At 42.1% G+C, this 21,972-nt stretch overlaps 1 protein-coding gene across 4 annotated transcripts in view; it reads right to left on the reverse strand.

Moving 5' to 3' along the window:
• Positions 1-3,494: 3,494 nt before the first annotated feature.
• LOC146829911 (phospholipase A2 inhibitor and Ly6/PLAUR domain-containing protein-like) overlaps positions 3,495-21,972 on the reverse strand; it is a 143,745-nt gene continuing 125,267 nt past the window's right edge. For 2 of the 4 annotated variants that reach the window (XM_085603989.1, XM_085603986.1), the window contains one exon: positions 9,868-11,299. In XM_085603989.1, the coding sequence (XP_085460115.1) occupies positions 11,061-11,299 (239 nt within the window). In that variant the 3' untranslated portion in view covers positions 9,868-11,060. Of the gene's footprint in view, positions 3,596-9,867; positions 11,300-21,972 lie in introns of those variants that run through there. The other 2 variants (XM_085603988.1, XR_014961117.1) reach the window with 2 other exon arrangements.

A 21,972-nucleotide genomic window follows, 5' to 3' on the forward strand; every position in this document is an offset into this window, starting at 1 on the left:
GACAAACAATTAAAATCAAAACCATCAGCATAGTTACAAAGCTAATTTTGTGAATATTCACGAATTATGAATGTGTTGAACATGCAAATGCTGAATCGCTATATAGTTTTAACAATGTCCTATTTGTAATTCAGTATATATAGTCACCACAAAAAGGCGATTTGCTTAACATTTCATTTGCATCGCTAATAAAAGAAATGCATACTACTTGGACCAGCTGTCTCCAACCAGTAGCTCGCAGAAACCTTCAGAGAAGCTACTAGCCTTGACTTCATTTTAACTTAGAACTGCAATAGTAAGTGGTGCATTTCCATTTCAAAGTTAAGGAAAGGCTATGATTGATTTACATTATTATCAGGCTGCTGATAGCAGGGCCTGATAATGAGCACCCCTCCTCTCAAATGTATGACCCCTGTGGGTCACTGAGGTTCACAATTGAAACACTCCAATATTTAACTCTTAAATAAAAGTCGCTCTCAACTCATTATTGGAGCATGAGAACAAAATGATATTTCTAAATGCTTTTTAAATGAGAGAACATTAAAAAGAACAGTTAAGTTAATGGTTAAGTTAAGTCTTCATTTTCATTTTCTCCCTTTCCAAAGTGTCACATTTACAAACAGCAGGCATCTTCCTCCCAGTGGCTGCTAGACACAGTCCCATATTCATAACTCCAAAATACAGTCTTATTCTTTTAAATGGAAAACATTTAAAGTGACAAACAGTGTTTCAATGAAAGATTGCCTTGATGTTTTTCTCTACTTTAAATTAAGCCACTTAAGTCCTAATGTTTTATGAAGCATATTTCTTCACTGTAAATCCCTCACAATTAAACAAATGGCTGTCTTTTACTGTATGAATATGGGACCATGTCTACAGGCTGCTGGGAGCAATATGTCTGCTCTTTATAAAGACACTTTGACAAGGTAGAAAATTAAAATGATGAGTTTTAATTAAAGCATGTACCCATAAAGTTAACTCTTCAGTTGAATAGTCTCCCATTTCAAAGTCTTGCATTTACTTACAGCAGGCATTTTTTGAAATGTGAGAAATTTAAAGTGTGGGAAAATGTTCCATGATGTCCAGACAAATGTTCCTTTTTCATGAACATTTTTGCTTAACATTTTTATGCACTCTAAAGTTCTCCCAGTTTAAAAAAAAATGGTTATATATGTGTTGTACATGTAACAGTGCCACATATGTTGAATGATACGTCCTGTACCAAAAGTACATAGAAAACAGGCTCTCAGTCACCCATACAGATATATCCCATTCATTCACACACTTGTTTACATAGCTCCACAGACCATACTCTCAGTTACACACATAGCAGCCCTATCAAAGTACCCCTGATCACAGTATTTTGTTCAATCCACAGCACCTAGGCTCTATGAATATTAGGTTTAAAATAAATAATGCTGGGCGAGGGGGTGTCTTGTAACAATAAGTGAGTTACTTGGCCTTCAGTAGCTCAAGATGGTGTTCACTGATCAGTAGCAGTTCTCACTACAGAAAAGGTAGGAGACCCCTGATTTCGACATTTGAACATACAGACACAAGGTGTTATTGGTCACAACTTAATTTGCAACTGTATTTCGAGTTGTGAATTTTTTTAATGTAAGAGCCCAGATTCTCTGGACATTTTTGCAGACAAGCCTTAATATGTCAGAGGAAGACTGTGAGAGATGTGCTAATTATACTCTACAGTAAATACCCCGCCTCCAGGTCCATATCCAAGAAGAAAATACCTGTTATTCATAGGTAGTTTTGTTTGTGAAAGAGCTGGAATTACGCCCTGCACTTATAATTGTGGCTTCAGTACAATTTGGAATCTATGCAGTAAATCTGCATTACATCATATCATAAATTAATTTTAGTATATCTCCATTTTCACTCATTCACAAATGAATGGTTTAACTACCACATCAAGATGTGTTTTCCTGTGTACAGAGCTCCGGCCCCAACTCTTCTGTGACAGTAGATAAGGATTCCCCACTTTACCGAGGTTCTGCCAGGTTTGAGTTGCAGTGCATGTTATGTCATAGCATGTTATGTTGCACACTAATCACTCGAGAAGGTATCTCGGCGATTCAATTGTACCCGGGGACTATTCAAGCTGCCCCCTGTGACAATGCCCTCCACTGACCTCATAGAAACCGAGCGCCTTCTGATTTCAATGAATGGAAAACGTCATTAATTTATTTGAAGTGACGTTTTAATAATAATCTTGATCATTGTTACTGCTGTAATGGAAATTACCTTCAGGGCATCTGTTGTCATGGTAACCATTAGATGACCACAAACATATCTTTGCAGGAAAGTTAACAAAAAGATATGGGCAGCTGCTGCCAAAAGAGACACAACAGATTCTGTAAGTGCACAACTCCTTTTTCCAACCTCGTGGTCTTTGTGTTCCCAGTGTACCACACAGGGGTATAACAAGGGCTCCCCCAGAGCTGCAGTGCATTCTTGGAAGCAGACTGAAATTATTGGACTGCACATGAACTAATTAGCCATTGGTTGGAAGAAGAGCGATGCCGTCTTGGAAAGAAGCAACGTGTGTCTTTATTTCATATTTTGTTCATACCTTGTAGTGATCAAGTCCACGCAGTTGAGATGAAAAGGAGGTTTATTAGAAGATGGTACAAGATCACAAAGAGACCATAAGTAGTTCAGATAGAGATCAGGGTAAGACCCCACCAGGAGCAGCCTGCAGGCAGCTCAGCCCAGTCAATTGTGACTCATTTGACTCACAACATTCCAAACCATGTCATTACTGTAGGATTCTACAGGCAGGGCATGCATAACCATGAAGTCAGGATATAACATACCCCCCTTTCTCCCAAATAAACAAAAGAACAACCATGACAGAAACAGGAAGAAGAAACCAGAAAGAGGAAAAACAGAAAAGCAAAATGGAAAGAAAACGAAAGGGGAGAGCGAGCGAGAATAGAACATATCAAAGTAAAGAGAAGAATGAAGCGAAGAAAATAGGCACAACCCATCCTCCCTTTTACAAAGAAAAGGAAGAACAAGGGAACAAGTGACAATAACAAAAAAACAACTTCGTCAATGTCACGACAGTATATGGATCATGACCAAAGAATCTTTGAACAGCATGTGGAGAACGTTAACAACAATATACCAATATAATGCATAAATGTGCTAAAGGGACTAAGACCCATAGCAAAACGTACAATGTAGAACAACTGAACTAATCGTACAATCCCATGAAGAAAAAAAAATGGTGAAAACAGACTGTAATGTGAAAATAACAAATGAACAATGGACTCCAAAAGTGAGAACTTCGGGTCCTTGAACTCACAATCTAAATCCAAGAAAATCATTGTACAACTGAAACACCATGCAGAGCTAGAGTAGGGAAGCAAAAAGCATGCAAAAAAAAAGACTCTTGATGGAGAACCTTTACATAGATCCTCCATGAAAGTGAAAACAGAATAGTGAAATGGACTCTTGACGGTGTTTACCAACTTGGCGTATACCTAGGGTCCATGGACAAAAGTGATGAAGACAGACCGGTGATCCCACGCCGGTGAGCGACTACTCACCCGAGCTTTAGAAAACACAAGGCACCCTAGCATAAGGGACAAGACATAAACATGCCTAACGTTCCCCAGTATCTATATGGCGCATATAAGCATTTGAGCAGAAACAGTAGAAAACATAGTTCACTATAAAAAAAAAAAATATTACAAATATGCATGAGGACTTTACGAAGATGATACAAACCCTATACCACCCCACACAATACACTTCTTAATATAAATGCTAAGGTAATACTGAATAGACAGAATACTCGGGTGCTGTCTTTCAATCACCTAGTAACCCAGCTGGTTGGTGTGTTTTACTAAATAAGACATGTACGTGTGACTTTTCCTAACTTATTAACCAATACAAACTGTCAATCCCCTTAAAAAAACACCACCTTAAGTAAAACAAGAACATGCATTGTAGTGAATGTATACGTCATGTAATGTAATGTCCAAGTTAGGACGCACCTCGACTGGAGGTCATATGTTACGTACGGGATGAAAGGCAAAAACCTAACTTACACACCTCCGGAGAGGTCAAGAGATTGTGCATAGTGGATGTACACAATGTACTATGAGACAAAATATTAACCAAACAATGAACCTTGTGTGAAGGTCTGGTAAGCTGCACATGCACCAATGACGAAACACCCTGGATTTAAACCTAGACGTTGTGCACAAACACCACGGAGGCAAGAGAAACTCTGTATGGCTGAGTGCGAGATAATGTGCATGGTAGAGAGGCACGAGGAGTTTTAAAAAAACACAGCGGTTGAACTGCCATGTAGCCTCGCTGAAAATCAATTACTTAAAACGTTAAAGAAAATGTATTTCCCTTGTAACAATTGAACACACAACACTCGGTTGAATACACAATATCCAACAGGCTTCTAAGTCTAGACGAGCACTTCACTCGACAAGGAACACAAAATCAAGCAAACAATAAAAAAACAAATGCCAAGAATGCTTGATATGAGGAAATAACCTCTGCATATGATGAAATCTAGTTGACTTGTACACACATGAGCAAACATACTTCTTCGCCAGACAGTGTGTCAGATTGATTGATTCATGCACAAATAAGCAGATGGGACTGACGCCCATAACGTACACTCTGCGTGGAGCAAATCGGACTGTAAACTGTACACCCAAAACATATCTCTAGTGACAGTAAAATACATGAGTTGCAAAGGGACATTGACCTATGCATAGTCGCCTTGAGTGTAAAAAAATAGGAAAAAAAAATCAGAACAAAACCTAGCGTTAATACCCCTATGGTATGGGTGAGAACCCATATATTTAATTACACCCATGCATAGCTCCCTGGAGAGAGGTAGAACAAAGTTGTGCACCAAAGGGGGTCAAACACACCCTATGTAGGATAAATGTATTAAGCCCAAATGCCCTGTGAAGGAAATAAAAAAAACGGGTGATGAATGGGTGCACACTGTGCACTAAACTAATGAGATAAATCCCAATAAACACACCACATTAAAATATTTTGTGCACGGTTGTGAAGAGACTAAACTCTAATACCCAACAACGGGTAAAGACAATAAATGTTGTGCACTGTTGAGAAGAACGACACACCTCGTGTAAAGGTCAAATGTCGTACACTGCAGTGATGGGACTGTGACCCATACTACTCACCTCTAGTGGAGGTCATTTGTTGTGCACTAAATGGGAATGTGCCCCATTTGAAACACCTCCTCTAGAGGCAACAAAAAAAATGTTGTGCACAGTAGAAGATGGGAATGTGCCCCATTTGAAACACCTCCTGTAGAGGCAAACATGTTGTGCACCAGATAATGTTACAATTTGAAAATACTTCAGACTTGCGTAAGTCAGGTGTATAAAGAGATAACATTGCCGCCAACGTACATGTGACTTCGTGAGAGAAAATGGTCCCACTGAGCATGTACAAGTAAAACATTTGAATGTCAACAAATTGCACCATAAACGAAATATAATGTAACAGTCACAGGAGTGCCTGTCACGGGGATGGAAACAAACATACCCAAGCAATGAGGTGTTGACGCAGAATATAACCTTTGCATAGACACACCCTGTAGGTAGGAACATCAGAAAGTGTACGGGTAGGAACCCGCAAATTGATTAATGCGAAAGGACAGTAACCTCTGCATAGACGCACCTTGTAGGCAGGTACATTAGAAAGCGCACGGGTAGGAACCCGCAAATTGATTAATGCCAAAGGACAGTAACCTCTGCATAGACGCACCTTGTAGACAGGTACATTAGAAAGCGCACGGGTAGGAACCCGCACTGCTGCAAAAAGACTGTAACCTTTACAACTGTAAAGAGAACATGCATAAACACATTACTGGAGTGCCCAACATGAAGAATGATACCAACGTTCGTATGACATGTCAGAGAAACACACACACATCTTGGTGAAAAAAAAACACAGTCTTTCAAAACCAGAAACATAACTGATGCCATGCGTGGTCAAAGTCATCTTGTAAATAATATGAAAAGTCTCCAAACTAATTTAGCCACTAGATGGCAGCGAAATTCTGGCAAAGAAAACAGAAGAACATAGCTGCGCAAAAACAAAACTCAGTCCACAGTTTCGAACATTAGCACATTCCACTTGAATAAACAAGGATAAAATGAGTCACTGTTAATGTTGAAGTGCTGTTTCGATCAGGATCTAAAACGTGGTTGGCAGAGCAAAGCAGATAGATTTTGTAAAATCATCCAGCAACCAAAATATGATAACACGTAGGAGTCACCAAGTGTTAAAGCAGAAACAGTACCTGTAGCGAAGGAACTGCAAGAGCTGCAACGATGTTTGAAATGGAAAACCAACAGACACCTTTGAAACTGAATGAAACTTTATAAACACGGACAACGTGGTTGGCTCCAAAAACATGGTTGAGATCTTCGACGATGTACACTGGTGTTGGGACAAACCCAAAATGGCGGCACGCTGTGTCACGCACAGCAGGGTGGCTTACAGCACCAGCGTGCTTTAAAAATTGCCAAGCAGCAGTAATGACACGAAGAGGAATCGTCATAGAGGAAGTTCCTTGGAAACTGGGAGACCAGCTGAAGGAAAACCACGCGACCAAGGCTCGAGGTGAGAAGTGCCTCGTGGTGTGTTTAAATGTTGCAAAGACAACGGCAATAACTGAAATGACTGCCAAAGCGCTTTGAAAATGCCCATTTATAATTTTTAAACGAAAACACGAGCAGGCATAAAAAAAACAGTCTGACCTGTACTTAGATGGCAGTGACTTTCCAAAACACACTATTGCCGACCGTGTTATTAGAGGCAACGCACAGATCACCAAAGTGCTCGCAGCAATGGGAGAAAAACCTTTTCTGTAGAGCCAGTCAGAATACACAGGCAGCCTCAGTATATTGCGCTTGCTCCTATACGCTGTCAGTGACCATAACTCTCAGCTTCAAAAAAAGAATAACTCTCCAGATACATGTGAAAACGAGTTAAAGCTTCAGCGTGAAACAAAGACAGCTTGCCTTAGTGCGATAAAACCAGATTTCTGTTGAATGGCAGCAGCTGTACGTTGTAAGCCAAATTGCAATAAGTTGTCAAAGGTTGAAGCGCAAGGAACATCAATAAATGTAAGGAGTGTAAAGTGAAGTGGGCATGGCAGTCTCCATCACAGGTTGGCTAGCAGACATATGAAACAGAATACTTCTTTACCAGACAGTGTAGACAATGATGAGTGGCACTGAAGACAGACGTTGTTGAAAGGCAGGCTTACCCTCACTGAAGGCACAGCATAAAGCATAGACGATGGCAAGCTTGCTTACCCTCACTGAAGGCACAGCATAAAGCATAGACGATGGCAAGCTTGCTTACCCTCACTGAAGGCACAGCATTTCCCAGACGTTATTAGGCTTACCCTCACATGAAGGCACAGCACAAAGCGAAAACATTAAAGATGTTGACAGGCTTACTCTCACTGAGGGCACAGCACTTGCGCAGACATGTAGGAACAACTGGCAGACTGCTGTGGGCGACCGATTGGAGGTCACTGGTGGGGTGAGGATGCCAGTTGGTAACTTGACTGGAGATGCAGAAGGTTCTTTCTTTTAAGTTGCTTGAAGTCTTTTAAGTTACTTGAAGAGATGACAGAAGTAGGTTCTTTAAAGATCGTCGCCAAAATTCTGTACTGATCAAGTCCACGCAGTTGAGATGAAAAGGAGGTTTATTAGAAGATGGTACAAGATCACAAAGAGACCATAAGTAGTTCAGATAGAGATCAGGGTAAGACCCCACCAGGAGCAGCCTGCAGGCAGCTCAGCCCAGTCAACTGTGACTCATTTGACTCACAACATTCCAAACCATGTCATTACTGTAGGATTCTACAGGCAGGGCATGCATAACCATGAAGTCAGGATATAACATACCTTTCATTCGTGTTTCCCTTTAAATAGTGACCCCAATTCATTAAGAAATTTGGCAGCTGCACTAGTACATTTACTGGCAGCATTTGTGCAGATTTCAGATTTTTAGGAATTTACAAAGGCTTCCAAGAACACTGGTTGAAACCTGTGACAGTAATATGTTTCAAGGAAATCAGTTTGGAAATTCCAATTTAACATGAGCAAATGCACACAGCCATATGAGGAAACCACTGTTGCTTCTTTATTTCTCCATGAGTACAAGAACCAAATGTCCAGACAGAGCCTGCTCTTGGTCTCTTTAAAGCAGCAGATACTAGCCTTCCCACACTTGGCAAAGACGCTTGAAAGGATGAAGCTGGTGTGATGTCCACTTCCACTGGTCCACTAGTTCTCATCTGGTGCCCTCAGCTTTCATCATTTCAAACACCTTTTGCTGTCTCCATCGTGAAATGACAAGGGTATAAGCGGGATTCACTGGCAGGATGTGGACACATGTATGATTGAGTGTTAGCGAGTGGCTAATGCAACTACTCATTGGCTAGAACCTCTGCTCATGAACGGTCGCGACACAGCTAAAAAACTCTTTCCACAGTCCTTTGCAGGCAGTGCGAAGTTCCAAACTTCTACATCTGTCCAAGTAGTACAATGCTAGGAGTGGGTCACATTTTAAGAGTTATAACTAGTCGGACATTGCAAAACTATTGAAATACACAAGAACTATAATGGTCCCCCTTTCCTTCCTGTTACTTGAGTCACTGTGACACAGTTTCTAAATATCTCCTTTGTGGCAACATCTATCCTATTGCTCATTTAGGGCAGGGGTGGAACAGTGGCTTCATTTTCCTGTGTTGAAATCTTTAACTACCAAAGCTACACACTATGATGGCCTACTTACTTTCATGTGTCTTAAACAAATTATTTATCAACAAGTCTAATTTACTCCTTTATCCACTTCTCTCAAAGAATCATTCAGTCCCGTGGCAACATTCAAGCATGAAATTTACGCGCATTGTGCCTACCGTCTCGAGAATCGCTGCGCGTAAATCAGCAACATTGGTTTATCTAAAACTATTATGATGTGTGCTCCCTATGCCCATCATTTCTTCCTTTATCATTATTTATTTCTTCTGACATTCAATGATTTGTTTAGTTAATGAACTACTCTTTATAAGCATCAGTGATGACAGGCATAGATCATAGTAGATATACATATGAGTACAAATGGCGCCATTCTGTTGTCATGGTCTTATTTTTCTTTTTCTTTTTCTTTTCTTTTTCCAGTTATAGGTACCATTGAAAAATAACCATCTAGTGACCCAATAGCTCACTGCAAAGAAGGGTAAGTGCAAAACTTACCTGTGCACGTTTACAATAAATAATGTTGTACATTTTGGTCCTGATGGAAGCCCTCCAACATAACAGGGCACCGTTAGTGCTGAAACATGTCGACTCCTCACGTTTAGGGTAACTACAGTCTGTGGCTCCATAAGTAACAGGGCACATGTGAGGGCATGGATAGTCTGTGACTCTGACTTATGTAGCTGATGAAATGTGCAGAGTAGGCACAATAACAGAGGGGATGTGGGGATGTATTGTCTTTGACTTTTTACATTTGTAACAGAGGGGCTGTACAGTGTAGGTATGGTGTTGAAAAGGGGTTTATTAGTAGTGATAGGTAGTGACCTACCAGTAGTAATACGGTCACAAGCACAATAAAAGGTTCAGGCAGGGTCTCAATAAATAAATAATTTGCCCAAACCTTGGTATCTGGCAACAGCAAGCAGGCTTAACTAAGGAGGCAGGTGTGTAAAGCATTGAAAAACACAAATACTTGAAATAAGTAAGACACAACAAAGAATAAAAATCCAAACACTAATTTATAATCATAGATTATATTTCTATGAACAAATAAACACTGAAACGACATAAAAACAATGTAGGGAAACAGAGGTATGAATTTTTAAATCATAAAATTTAAACTTGTGCCTGGAAGCAAATAGCTCTCAGAGGGTTAAAAAGGGTTGTGTGGACCTTCCAGAAGTGCCAGCCAAGGGTTCAGATGCTCTGGGGTCTGGGACTACAATTACCACTATGCACCTAGCCACCTTATGGAAATGTTTACAAAAGGGGCTCCTATCCAAATCCTTAAAAGTCCACTGGACGCACTCCAGGATGGGGACTTCTCAGTGGAGCTGATGCAGATGGATGCTCCGTAAGTAAAGGATAATTCTGCACAACTATCATATGATTTTAGTGTGATATGGAATTGTCAGGAACTCGATTGCTTGCACACTTACCACTTTGGCTCCTAGAAAGACTAAGGTGTTTCGGCACGTTAAGCTTAGAAGGCTACATCCCCATCTGTGGTTTCTGTTTAACAAATTGCTCCTGTTGATTGCGCAAACCAGCTGGAACCCTATCCAAGATGGCGGCTGCCATTCATTCGACATGACCCGCTCTAGTCTTCAGGAGAAAGGCTCGAGCTCAGGCCAATCTGCCGCGCGAGCGCCCAGTGAGCCGCGCACTTCAACTGAGGAATCCGGCGTCGACAGCTGTGTCTCTCAGCTGTTCCTGTGAAAGGACTAAATTCTAGTCAGAGTTCCCCCACCTAGTTTTTTCCGTTAGAATTTTTAGGGTGTGCACACCGGGAACTCGTTCCCCAGGATAGAGTTCACTAGTTTTTGTGTTTTCTTACGCCTTAGTGAGGCATTCGTCTAAAGTTTCTGTCTGAGTTCCAGAGAGAGAGAATTATTCGTCGAAAGTTTCCGTCAGAGTTCCAGAGAGAGAGAATTATAACAACGAGTCTTCCTCGAGCATAGAAGGCAGTTTTTCCGTTTCCAGTCAGAGTTCATGGCCGTGAGTCCAGAGAGCATTCAGGCACACAGCGAGACCAAGTAAGGCAGAGACATTGTATTGGTACAGGAGACTGAAGAGATATATGTATATTAATGACTGTTCAGAAGGCAAGAGCTTCACCTATCTAGCGACTTTTTTGAAGCACTGAAGACTTTTAGAGGAGCGCTGCAGTTCTTCAACATTCCAGTGAGTTAGACCTAGTACAGCAACTCAGGTATAGACACCAGTATCCTTTGGGAGGGAGTGTTGGGTGAAGGCTTAGATAAGGCTTAGTTCAATGACATAATATTTCCCTTCTTGCTCCAGGTGTAAATAGAGGTCGCTACACTTCAGGAACACTATTACTCTACTGACAAGAGAGAGGCAAGACTGTGAGAACTTCAGGTAGATTATGTTCGAACATGGAAAGAGAAAGGAATCCCAGGTATTAGGGAGGATAGAATTGTAAGGTTGTTCCTCTCCCCCTCTTCTGCAGGTTCGCCAGATCTGTCCAGAATCTAGAAGGAACAAGAAGAAAATTAAAATAGAAGATTCTGAATAGAGAAGGTGGCAGCTCCTGAGATCACAGGCAGTCTCTCTTTCTTTTCCCATTCCCCTTTCCCCCCCGTGGGTGTCGAGATAGAGTTATTCTGTCTGGGCAACAGCGCTGGGGATTTGGGACTAGTCATCTGCTTCTGTGGAAGAAATTCTGGCACCAAGGTAAGAATCCTGACATGAATTTTGTAAGGATTCATTTCAGAAAATTGTTTATTATGATGTCCATAATAACTAAAATGTTTGGTGATTTAATTAATTTGTGTCTTGTGAAAGGACCTCATATTTAAGGCATGTACTGAAAATAACGAAAACCTGCTGGTGGTCGTTCCCAAAGTAAAGCATATTCCTGAACGACCACTATATGATGATATTGATAAAAGGAATCTTATAAAGATGAATTTTTGAGAATTGTAATAACTTAAATATCTGGTGATTTAATGAACTTCCGCTCTGTATATTTAAATTATTGTGTGTGAACATTGTTTTATCTTTTTGCAGGTGAAAGTTTTTTTATCATTTTTGTCTTATATATATATCTATACTTTTATGTTACTGAGAAGTATTCAATAATGTTACTAGCTGACCCTGTTAATCTGTAACTTTCAGGGAGTCCATTCCTTAATCCTTTTTGAAGCAAGAAAAAGTCCACATGGCACACAACTGGTTCTGCAACACCTTCCCTTAGGAAATAATAGAGATAGGGAATCAAAATAAAACCCCATTGGAAATAAGCATCTGTTACATTAATTTTAATTTTCTTATATTCAAACTTTGTTTTTAACACATTTCATCATTAAATCATAATTGTGTACTATTTTTAATATATTTGATAACATTTGTATATTTATGTATAACTAGTTAAAATAATGGTATTTATTACCTCTAAACTCAAGTGCACATTGTATCCTTTAGCATTTTTTATATGCGTGCATATTGTTGTTGGCTTCACTACTCACCGATATGGAGAATGCAATCTAACAGGTGTAGTGAGTAATTGAAAACACACACAATGCTACAGCAATCACTGGTAAAAAATCCCTTTTATGGGCAAAGTTGAAAAATCTGGGCCGTAAAATTTGTATCTAACATTTCTGTAATTTCATACAATGTGGGGTGTTTGAAGCTATTGTTAGGAGAATGAGGGGATTTAGCAACCATTTAATGAACAGAATTATGCTGTTCAATTTCTGTCCCAAACTGTTTCAGTGCCTACTACAGATGAGACCCCAACGGATACATATGTGTCGATTGCTTTAATGACCATTCTGCAGATGACTGCACAGCGACTAGCGAGCATCAGCGCACAGGAAAGCAGAAGACCTGTATCAACTTCTCAGGAACTCTTTCCAGGCCTGGAGAGCTGTACACATTTTTGAAATTTTGAGTTATATATCCCACTGCACAAATCTACTTGGAGGAAGATTTATAAGCCCCTTGCAACACATTTACGCCACCGTTGCATCACTTCTGTGATGCTGTGGCATCGTAAACAATGCACCATGTTACGACAAATTTACAACGTGATGCATCTAGGGAGATGGGTCACGTTGTAAAGCCCTGCGTCACATTATACCTGTGTCAGGTATAATGTATTCAGGGTGGGCGTTCCCACGCGAGGAAGCCTGGTAAAAGTGTAAATTTCACGGAGTCACTGTTATGACGCCGCTGTGTCAAAACCTTATGCCTGCTCGAAGCTGGCATAAGGAGTGACGCAGCACAGCAAGTATAGGCAGCCCCTGAGCAGTGCTGGAGTTGCATCGGGCTAGTGACACGACTCCAGCACTGTGTTACCTTTACGTCACGCATCTATCAATCCCTGTGCCACGGTGCGCCGCATTGTAAATGCGATGCATCCATGGTGGCGCAAATGTTTTTTTACATGACACACCTTAACTGACGCATCTCTCCTGATATGCAGAGATGCGTCAGTTCTTGTAAATCTGCCCCTTGGTTTCCAACTTTTTTTTTAAATGAAGTGCTGCTAAAGTTAAATATTTGCAGCACATAGAATACCACTGGATATCGTCAGGAAGCATGATTTTACCATATACAATGTGCAAATCATGTCCCGCTGGCGACATACAACCTGGAATCTAGTCAGACTATTTATCATATAATGCCAACATCTTTAGTGAAGTTACCAAAGTTATTGTCTCATTTGTACTGCTTGAGCAAAAGGGGGTTCAGACTTCCCTGGGTCCTGCTTGTATGTATCCGTAAGTGTGTGCCATTTCTATAAGACAGGCGCACTGCACTTTTTTTAATATATTTTTTTTAGAGTTTTATATAGTGCAAACTAGACCCGAGCCATCAGGTATCAGGGTACTTTACATGAGCACCATTCATTTTTGTTAGGCACAGGGAGATTAAGTGATTTACAAAGAATCACAGGATGTTGAGCGTAGTTGCTGAGACTCGAACCCAGTTCCCCAGCTTTGAGGTCGACCGCTCTAGCCGTAAGGCTACATCCTCTCCCCAATAGGTTCCAATGCAAATTAATCCAAGGCTAAACCTTGAAGTAACCATGGTGTTTGGGAACTTGAGTCTAAGACACTTGGAATGTATATCTCGCTAGATGCATTCTAAACCCAGATACCTGCTGCTGCACTGCAACGGGCCATCAGGCTCCTTTATATGTTTATAAGGTTGGCCTTTATTGCATTAGTTGGCGGTTTCCAATTAGTTCAAGACCAACCTATGTGCATAGCTGATAAGCATTTCAGGGATATGGCTACACAGTCCTTAGAATAAAATGTCATCTTTACCTCACAGTCATAAGCTTTGTTTCTCTTACATTTGTTCTGCAGTTCTCTATCTCAGTAAGCCATCTGTTTTATTGTTTGATCTTTTCTTACTGCCAGGATTGCAAAATACTTTTTGTGAAATATCTGAATACCATTTCATGACATGGCATAACATACCATGACACTGCAGTATGAGCTCAAAAGAGAACAATGAGCTATGAGATATAGACTACAGTCACATTTTACTGATAATCATTACAGGGCCATTAATATGTCTTTGACATAATTAAGCAAAGTCAATCACTATCAAGTTGCAAGGAAGAGCATTTCAGATCAGAACTAGTTTGTACATTGTTTGTTCAGGACACATTCTGTTCTGTTGCTTGGACAGAAACATTGTGGTCCCGAAGAGCATCTTAGGCAGGGTTTGAGCTCCACTTTGCTATCCACGAAATATGAAGTTGGTGAGGTGAATAATCACAACAAAGTCTTCCTTTTTAGACTCGAATGACAGATTTTCTGTGTTGCATGAAGATGGTGGATAGAAGGGTGTTTCCTCTTCCTGAAGCTGACTGGCCAACCTCCAAAGATAATAAAGGGCAGGATGCATGTCACAACTTCGGATCATCTAAATCAGCACAAACATGCAAATGACTAAGTAAACTTTAGTGAGAAAAGCAGATTTTCACGATTTCATTATTACTATCGTGGCTGTCATAAGTAGAAAGTAGGAAAAAAAAGTGAGCACATTTTATTAAGGCAGAAAATGTACCTGGATCAGAAATCATTCCACAGATGATTTTCAGGGTAGGGCACATTGATCATTAAGTATGATTTGTTTCAAATAGGGATTACAAAAAAGACAAATTCCACTCATAGGATTTAATAAGTTTACCTAGGCATTTTTGTAATGGATTCAGCAAGTCCCATCATCTGCAGACTTGAAGGTGAAGCTTGAATACAATAGGTATAACTTCCAAATACTCTTACAACCCAGAGGTGTGGCTTTTTTTAGGGCAAAATGTGGTCAAATCCATGCTTAATTTAGGACTAGAGTTCAAATCTTCATCAGGTGGAGAGATTCACTAATGCTTTGATATAAATTCTAATGTGACACTACATGTTTTATGTTTTATTAAAATTCCATAAAGCTACACCACCAATGCTCAGTAAACTCCAAGTATTGCTGTCAGGTTACTTTTGGTTGCTCTGCCTATTGGAGGAAGAGGTGATAGGATACATAAGTAGATGTCAAACAGTACCATTCCCTACAATTCTTAACGTTCTACTATGATAACATACCCATCATATGGTACATCTCAATGGAACACAGCATACAAGAACACTGCTCTCTTAAATAACTAGACCCTACATATGGCAGTGATTGACAGGTAATCAGGAAGGAGATAATCCAGCTTTACCAACTGTGATGGTGTTCATCATTGAAGTATGCGCTATTGTGTCCCATGCTCATCATTAAATATTATTATTATATTTATACAGATTTATAAACTGCACGGCTACTCCAATGGGGTTTCCACAGGAAGGGGTAAAGCAAATACATTCAAAAAGGCATGCCTTCAGACGTTTTTTTAAACTTAACAAAAGAATTAAAGAGCCTGAGTGAGGCAGAGAATTCCATAGCTTTGGCCCCAGGTAAGAAAAGAAAGAACCACCTTCTCTCCCCTAACAAAAACCTAGGAACAACTGCATCATTCAGATTGCTCGATCATAGAGATTAATTGGGATGAAATGATGACACCAATGGCCTAAGATTAATCAGTACCTTGAACTAGACACGCTTGCTAATTGCGATTCAATTTAAGTCCAGAAAAAAGTGAGAGATCAAAGAGTGTTTTGGAAGGTGATATAGGAGCCAAGCTGCCTCATTCTGAATGACTTACAATATCTTCATTGAAGTTTTGAAGGTCTTGTCACACCCAGATGAAGAATATTACCATAGTCAAGTCCTGAAATTATCAGAGCTTGTCCAACCATCCTTTGGGCTGGAACAGAAACGAGCCAAAGAATTTTCCGTAGCCACCTAAGGATTTTGAAACAAGAGGAAGAAACCTTGGTGATTTGCTGGTCTTTCATAAGCTTGTCATCAAGCCAGAAGCCCACGTTCTTATCTTCTTTGATATTGTATTATTCTGTTATTCATCGCTGTTCTCAGACCCAATAAATAGCTGAAATGATTACGTACAAGTCAGGCCGACAGTATACTTGTCCCATGCATGGACCATCTGTAACACTTACAATTCAAAAATACATCTCAAGCCCTGGAACCTTGGTCATGTGGCCTCCAACAATTATTGTTGTGGGTTGCTGGCCAATCTAAGACCTAAGTGACTGGGATGGGAATTATTTCCTTCCTAAATGCAGAAAACCTTGATCCAAAACCAGTGTTAATGACTGATTTGACTGCTAGCCAGCAGCACCTGGGGGGAGAGCCACGCTCAGCGGGTCCAAATGACTCGAACACCAAGGCTCCCTTCACTCTGCCTCACACCGCCTCATCACTCCCGCAGTGCCCAGAGGTGCATTAGTGCACCGGTGAACTCCCGCAGCGCGGGAAGCCATAGCCAGCAGCACCGGGGGCGTTGGTTTGGAACTTGGAGGACCCGCCCTTTTTTTCATTCTTTCAAGAGCATCTCAGAGCACACACCTGTTGTATTTTGCTCCTCTTCTTTCTATCTTTTTGGTGTTTTGTGTTCCATCAAAAAATGGCAGCTTTAAATCCATCACATCAGCTTACACCTGAAGAGGAAGAAGATTTGGAGAAAACAGACAAAATCCGGTACGAGAGCATCGTGTGGGAATTCTTTTCCATATCACCAGGGGAGAAATAGCTCAAAGCCCATATGGTGACATGCACTGTTTGTCAAAAGGTCCTCTCACAAGGTTCTCCCCAAAAATATTCATGTTGGAAATCATCTCTGCTGAAGCATTTACCGACAATGCAACCTCGGCGTCTCACAAGAGAACAAATACGTTGTGGACAATAAAGACAGTCAACAGAGGACAACACTGCTGGAGCCAGAACCTCATCTGCTGGCACAACAACTGCTCCAAGCAACATCTTCCCTGACTTAGCTAGAGTGGAGCAGCATTCTTTAAAACGTAAGAAACCCTTATGTGTTGATGAGCAATCAGTGAATGCTATCCTGGTTGCCAGTTTTTTAATTGCATGATTTTTTCAATGTTTTTATTGTTGGTTCTGTTTATTTTTTCATTTTTTTAACAACAAAAAACACCCCAAAAATTCAAAAAGAGTTTAAAAAAAACAAAGAAAATAAAACAAAAAAAGAAGAAATACAATGGTTCTTTTCAGAACCGCATATTTTGTTAAAAATAGACAAATTTGTAAGTTTTGTATGAATTGTGCAAAGTTGAATATATGGAGAAGTGTATGGGTAGTGCATGTATGACTAGAGAAGTGTATGTGTACTACCCGAGTGATTGCATGAATACATGTGTAATGCTTCAGTGATTGTAAGAGTGCATGAGTAATTTGAAGGTGCATCAAGGAGTGTATCAGTAGTGCTTGTGTGATTGCATACGTACATAGATAGTGCCTGGATGATTTTATAAGTGCGTGGGTACTGCCTGAGTGATTAAAGGAGTGCATGTGTAATCCCTGGGTGATTGCATAGGTACAGGGGTAATGCCTACGTGATTAGAGGAGTGTGTGGGATCTGCCTGAGTGATTGAAGGAGTTCAAGGGTAATGCCTGTGTGATTGTATGAGTGCAGAGGTAATGTCTGGGGGATTGAAGAAGTGAATGGGTAATGCCTGTGTGCATGGAGGAGTGCATGGGTAATGTCAGGGTGATTGTATGAGTGCAGGGTTAATATCTGGGTGATTGCAGGAGTGCATGGGTAATGCCTGGATGCATGAAAGAGTCCAAGGATAGAGCCTGGGTGCATATAGGACTGCATGGGTAGTTCATGGGTGATTGGAGGAGTGCATGAGTAGTGCTTGGGTGATTGCATGAGTGCCACAGAAGCGCCTGAGTGCATGTATGTGTGCATGGGTAATACCTGGGTTATTGCATAAGTGCAGGGGTAATGTCTGGGTGATTGGAAGAGTGCATGTGTAGTGCCTGAATGATTAGATGGTTGTATAGGTTGTGCCTGGATGATTTTATCAGTGCATGGGTAGAGGCTGGGTAATTGGAGGAGTATATGGATAGTGTCTGGATGACTGGAGGAGTGCAAGTATAGTGCCTGGATTATTCCATGAGTGCATAGGTAGTGCTTGAGTAATTGCATGAGTGCAGGAGTAAAGTCTAGGGGATTTTTGATTGAAGGAGTGCATGGATAATGCTTGGGTGCATGGAAGAGTGCATGGGTAGTGCCTGGGTGAATGGAGGAGTGCATGGGTACTGGCTGGTGTTGCAGGGATTCTGTACATACACAGAACTATGCGCAGGAAACCAGGACCTCGGTGTGTAGTGGTGTACTAACAAACCCACCTCTGTGCCCAGAACCCCAATCCGACTAGCTATAGTGTCTCATTTGTTCTCCGTACTACAGTGAAGCTACCAATGATTAGACATCCTAGAACATGTTACTCCAACCCTCACAGGAAACGTGGGAACAGGAACACTCTTTTTTTCAAACACTCATACTTGTCCACAACGTGAGTAAACAGAGACACTGTATAGTTTAAAATGTTTATTTTAACTAGCGTGCTCTATAATGCAGTACACGAGCCAATACTAGCAGCAAAATGCATAAGAACAATATAATCAGCATTGTTATAATTCCAGCACCGAAGACACCACCCACACGATGAACACCATCCACTCCGGATCCCCCACCGACCCCTGCCCCCACCACGTCTTCAACAAGGCCGACGCCATCAACGCACCCCACCTCCGGGACATCATCAACACCTCCTTCCACACCGCCACCTTCCTGGAGAGCTGGTAGCACGCTGAGCTTAGCGCCCTCCTGAAGAAACCAACAGCGGACCCCACTGACCTCAAGAACTACCGTCCCATCTTGCTCCTTCCTTTTCCTGCCAAAGTCATCGAGAAGACCGTCAAGAGACAGCTTGCCGCCTTCCTCAAGACGAACAGATCCCTCGACCCCTCGCAGTCCGGGTTTCAGGCCAACCACAGCACCGAGACCGCCCTAATCGCAGCAACCGACGACATCAGATCCCTGATCGACAACGGGGAAACAGCGGCCCTCATCCTCCTGGACCTCTCTGCTGCGTTCAACACTGTCTGCCACCGCACCCTAGTGCAGCGCCTCAGCAACATCGGAATCCAAGAGAAAGCACTGGAGTGGATCATCTAGTTCCTCGCCGGAAGAACCCAGAGAGTCCGCCTCCCCCCGTTCAGATCCGAGGCCACCAAAGTCATCTGCGGCATACCACAAGGATCATCACTCAGCCCAACCCTCTTCAACGTCTACATGAGCCCCCTCGCAGCCATCGCACGCCAACACAACCTCAACATCATCTCCTACGCCGATGACACCCAACTGATCCTCTCCCTCACCAACGACCCCGCTACCGCCAGAGCCAGCCTACACGAAGGGATGAAAGACGTCGCCGAGTGGATGAAGAACAGCCGCCTGAAACTGAACTCAGACAAGACGGAAGTCCTCATCCTGGGATCATCCCCCTCCGCCTGGGACGATTCCTGGTGGCCCCTTGCCCTGGGCACCACTCCCAAACCAACGGACCACGCGCGCAACCTGGGCTTCATCCTGGACTCCTCCCTCTCGATGACCAGACAAGTCAACGCCGTCTCCTCATCATGCTTCAACACCCTGCGCATGCTCCGCAAGATCTTCAGATGGATCCCCACAGAAACCAGGAAGACCGTTACCCAGGCACTCGTCACCAGCTGACTGGACTACGAGAACACCCTTTACGCCGGAAATTCTAATTTCTAATTTAAAACACTTGTAGAGCGCAGCATACACCTTGCGGTTTCTTGGCGCTGAGGGTTCATTGGCTGAGGGGAAGGAAGACCGGGGCGATAGTTTTTAAGCGGGGAAAGCCTGGCTGAATAGGAAGGTTTTTAAGTCTCTGCGGAACCACAGCCAAACTTAAAAAAAGACTCCAACGCATCCAGAACGCCTCCGCACGACTCATCCTGGACATCCCCCAACAAAGCCACATCACCGGACACCTGAGAGACCTGCACTGGCTCCCCGTCAGCAAGAGAATCACGTTCAGACTCCTCACCCACGCACACAAGCTACGATCGACCAGCCATGCCCTCGCCACCGTACCACGCATCCGCAGAGCCACCGCCGGAGGAAGATCCTTCTCCTACCTGGCAGCCAAGACTTGGAACTCCCTCCCCATCCACCTTCGGCTAACCCAAGACCATCTCTCCTTCAGGAAGCAGCTCAAGACCTGGCTGTTCGAGCAGTAACGTACCCCTCCCCCCCAGCGCCTTGAGACCCTTCCGGGTGAGAAGTGCGCTTTACAAATGTCGTGATTGATTGATTGATAAAGCAACAAAGGGGAAACCATATTATAATGACAGTGGAAACAGAACTACATCACCTTACTATCCTCCCTGTGATAGAAGCTACTTTATTATAATTATAGAAGACCTCTGGGCTTTGTCAGGGGGGCCCCATACCTCCAAGTTTAGATGCAAGGATTTACATCTTCAGACAAACACAGCTCTTTTTCGTCTGAATGATTTTCTCCAAGTGCCTCTATACGCATATATAATGCCATATTAAAAGCACTTGAGTTTCAGTAGTGCAGCTGTGTTCTATGTTATGTCTATGGGAGTGGGACTGACTAAGTGAATCAACAGCATACATCGTTATTCAACCTTGAACACGCTGTGCAGACGAGGAGCACAGTGTACAGCTAGATGTGTGAAAGGCAGAGGGTTCTCATGTGAAAAAGCACAAGCAGAGTATTTACGAGAATAAAGCCATGTGGTAACGTGTTGAAAAGCAGAAAATTGGCGGCCAAGCATATACTAATTTATGCGAACTCAGCAATGTCTGCAGTTAATCCCATGTCCTCACTACACCTGGTCAGTGGTCTTTTAAGAACACAGCGTTCAAGAAGGTTGACCAAGAATCAAGATGGATATGACCTCAAATTTAGGCAAAGAGAGTTAATTTGAAATCTTGAACATATGTCTGAGAAAAAAAATTGTCTTGCATAAAGTTAACATATACACAAATAAAATGAAAAAACATCCGGCAGATAATGGGCGCCAGCCAAGTTAATCCATCAGAGTGTATGAGCAGTAAGTTGCAACAGCTTCCAAGAGGAAGTCATTGTTAACGTCAGAAAAAAGAGACGCCATCCAGTCAAGTAAACAGAGTGAACATATGTGTTCCTCAATAATGGGCGCCTCCGGCACCATCACGGGACAACTTGAGTGATACTCGATGTAACTCCGTTGGAGGAAATCATGTGCAGTCTCACAGATATACCATTGTACCAAAACTCCAAGCGCAGTCACGCAGGCCATAATCCCAACACCGGAACATTATTGCTCATGGGACACTAAGGGACTCATCAGCAGATCAAAATCCGGTGCAGGAGATACCGTATTGGAGAGGCAAACATCCAATGCCCATTCAAATTAACATTTCAAGCAGGTGATGACTGGTTGCAAGCAAGTGTAGTATACCAAACGAAAGGATAATCTATAAATCACGCTGAGTGTGGCCAGGGGCAGATTACCGTAGCATTCAAGCATAAGGCTACAAAGCATCTGCAGACGGTCTGGGCTGTGCAGGGCCACAGGAGGAGCAGCCATTTCGCAGCAGGCAAATCAACAGCAGAACTTCAGCAGCTAAGGCAAGTAATAGTGCCAACCCACCGAAGAGGTTGGAAAAAATAGAATGAAAAAATGCCGGTATCACACCAAATATAGTTTGGAAAGA

Source organism: Triturus cristatus, chromosome 5_1, assembly GCF_964204655.1.
Source record: "Triturus cristatus chromosome 5_1, aTriCri1.1, whole genome shotgun sequence".
In the NCBI taxonomy this organism is placed as follows: Eukaryota; Metazoa; Chordata; class Amphibia; order Caudata; family Salamandridae; genus Triturus; species Triturus cristatus.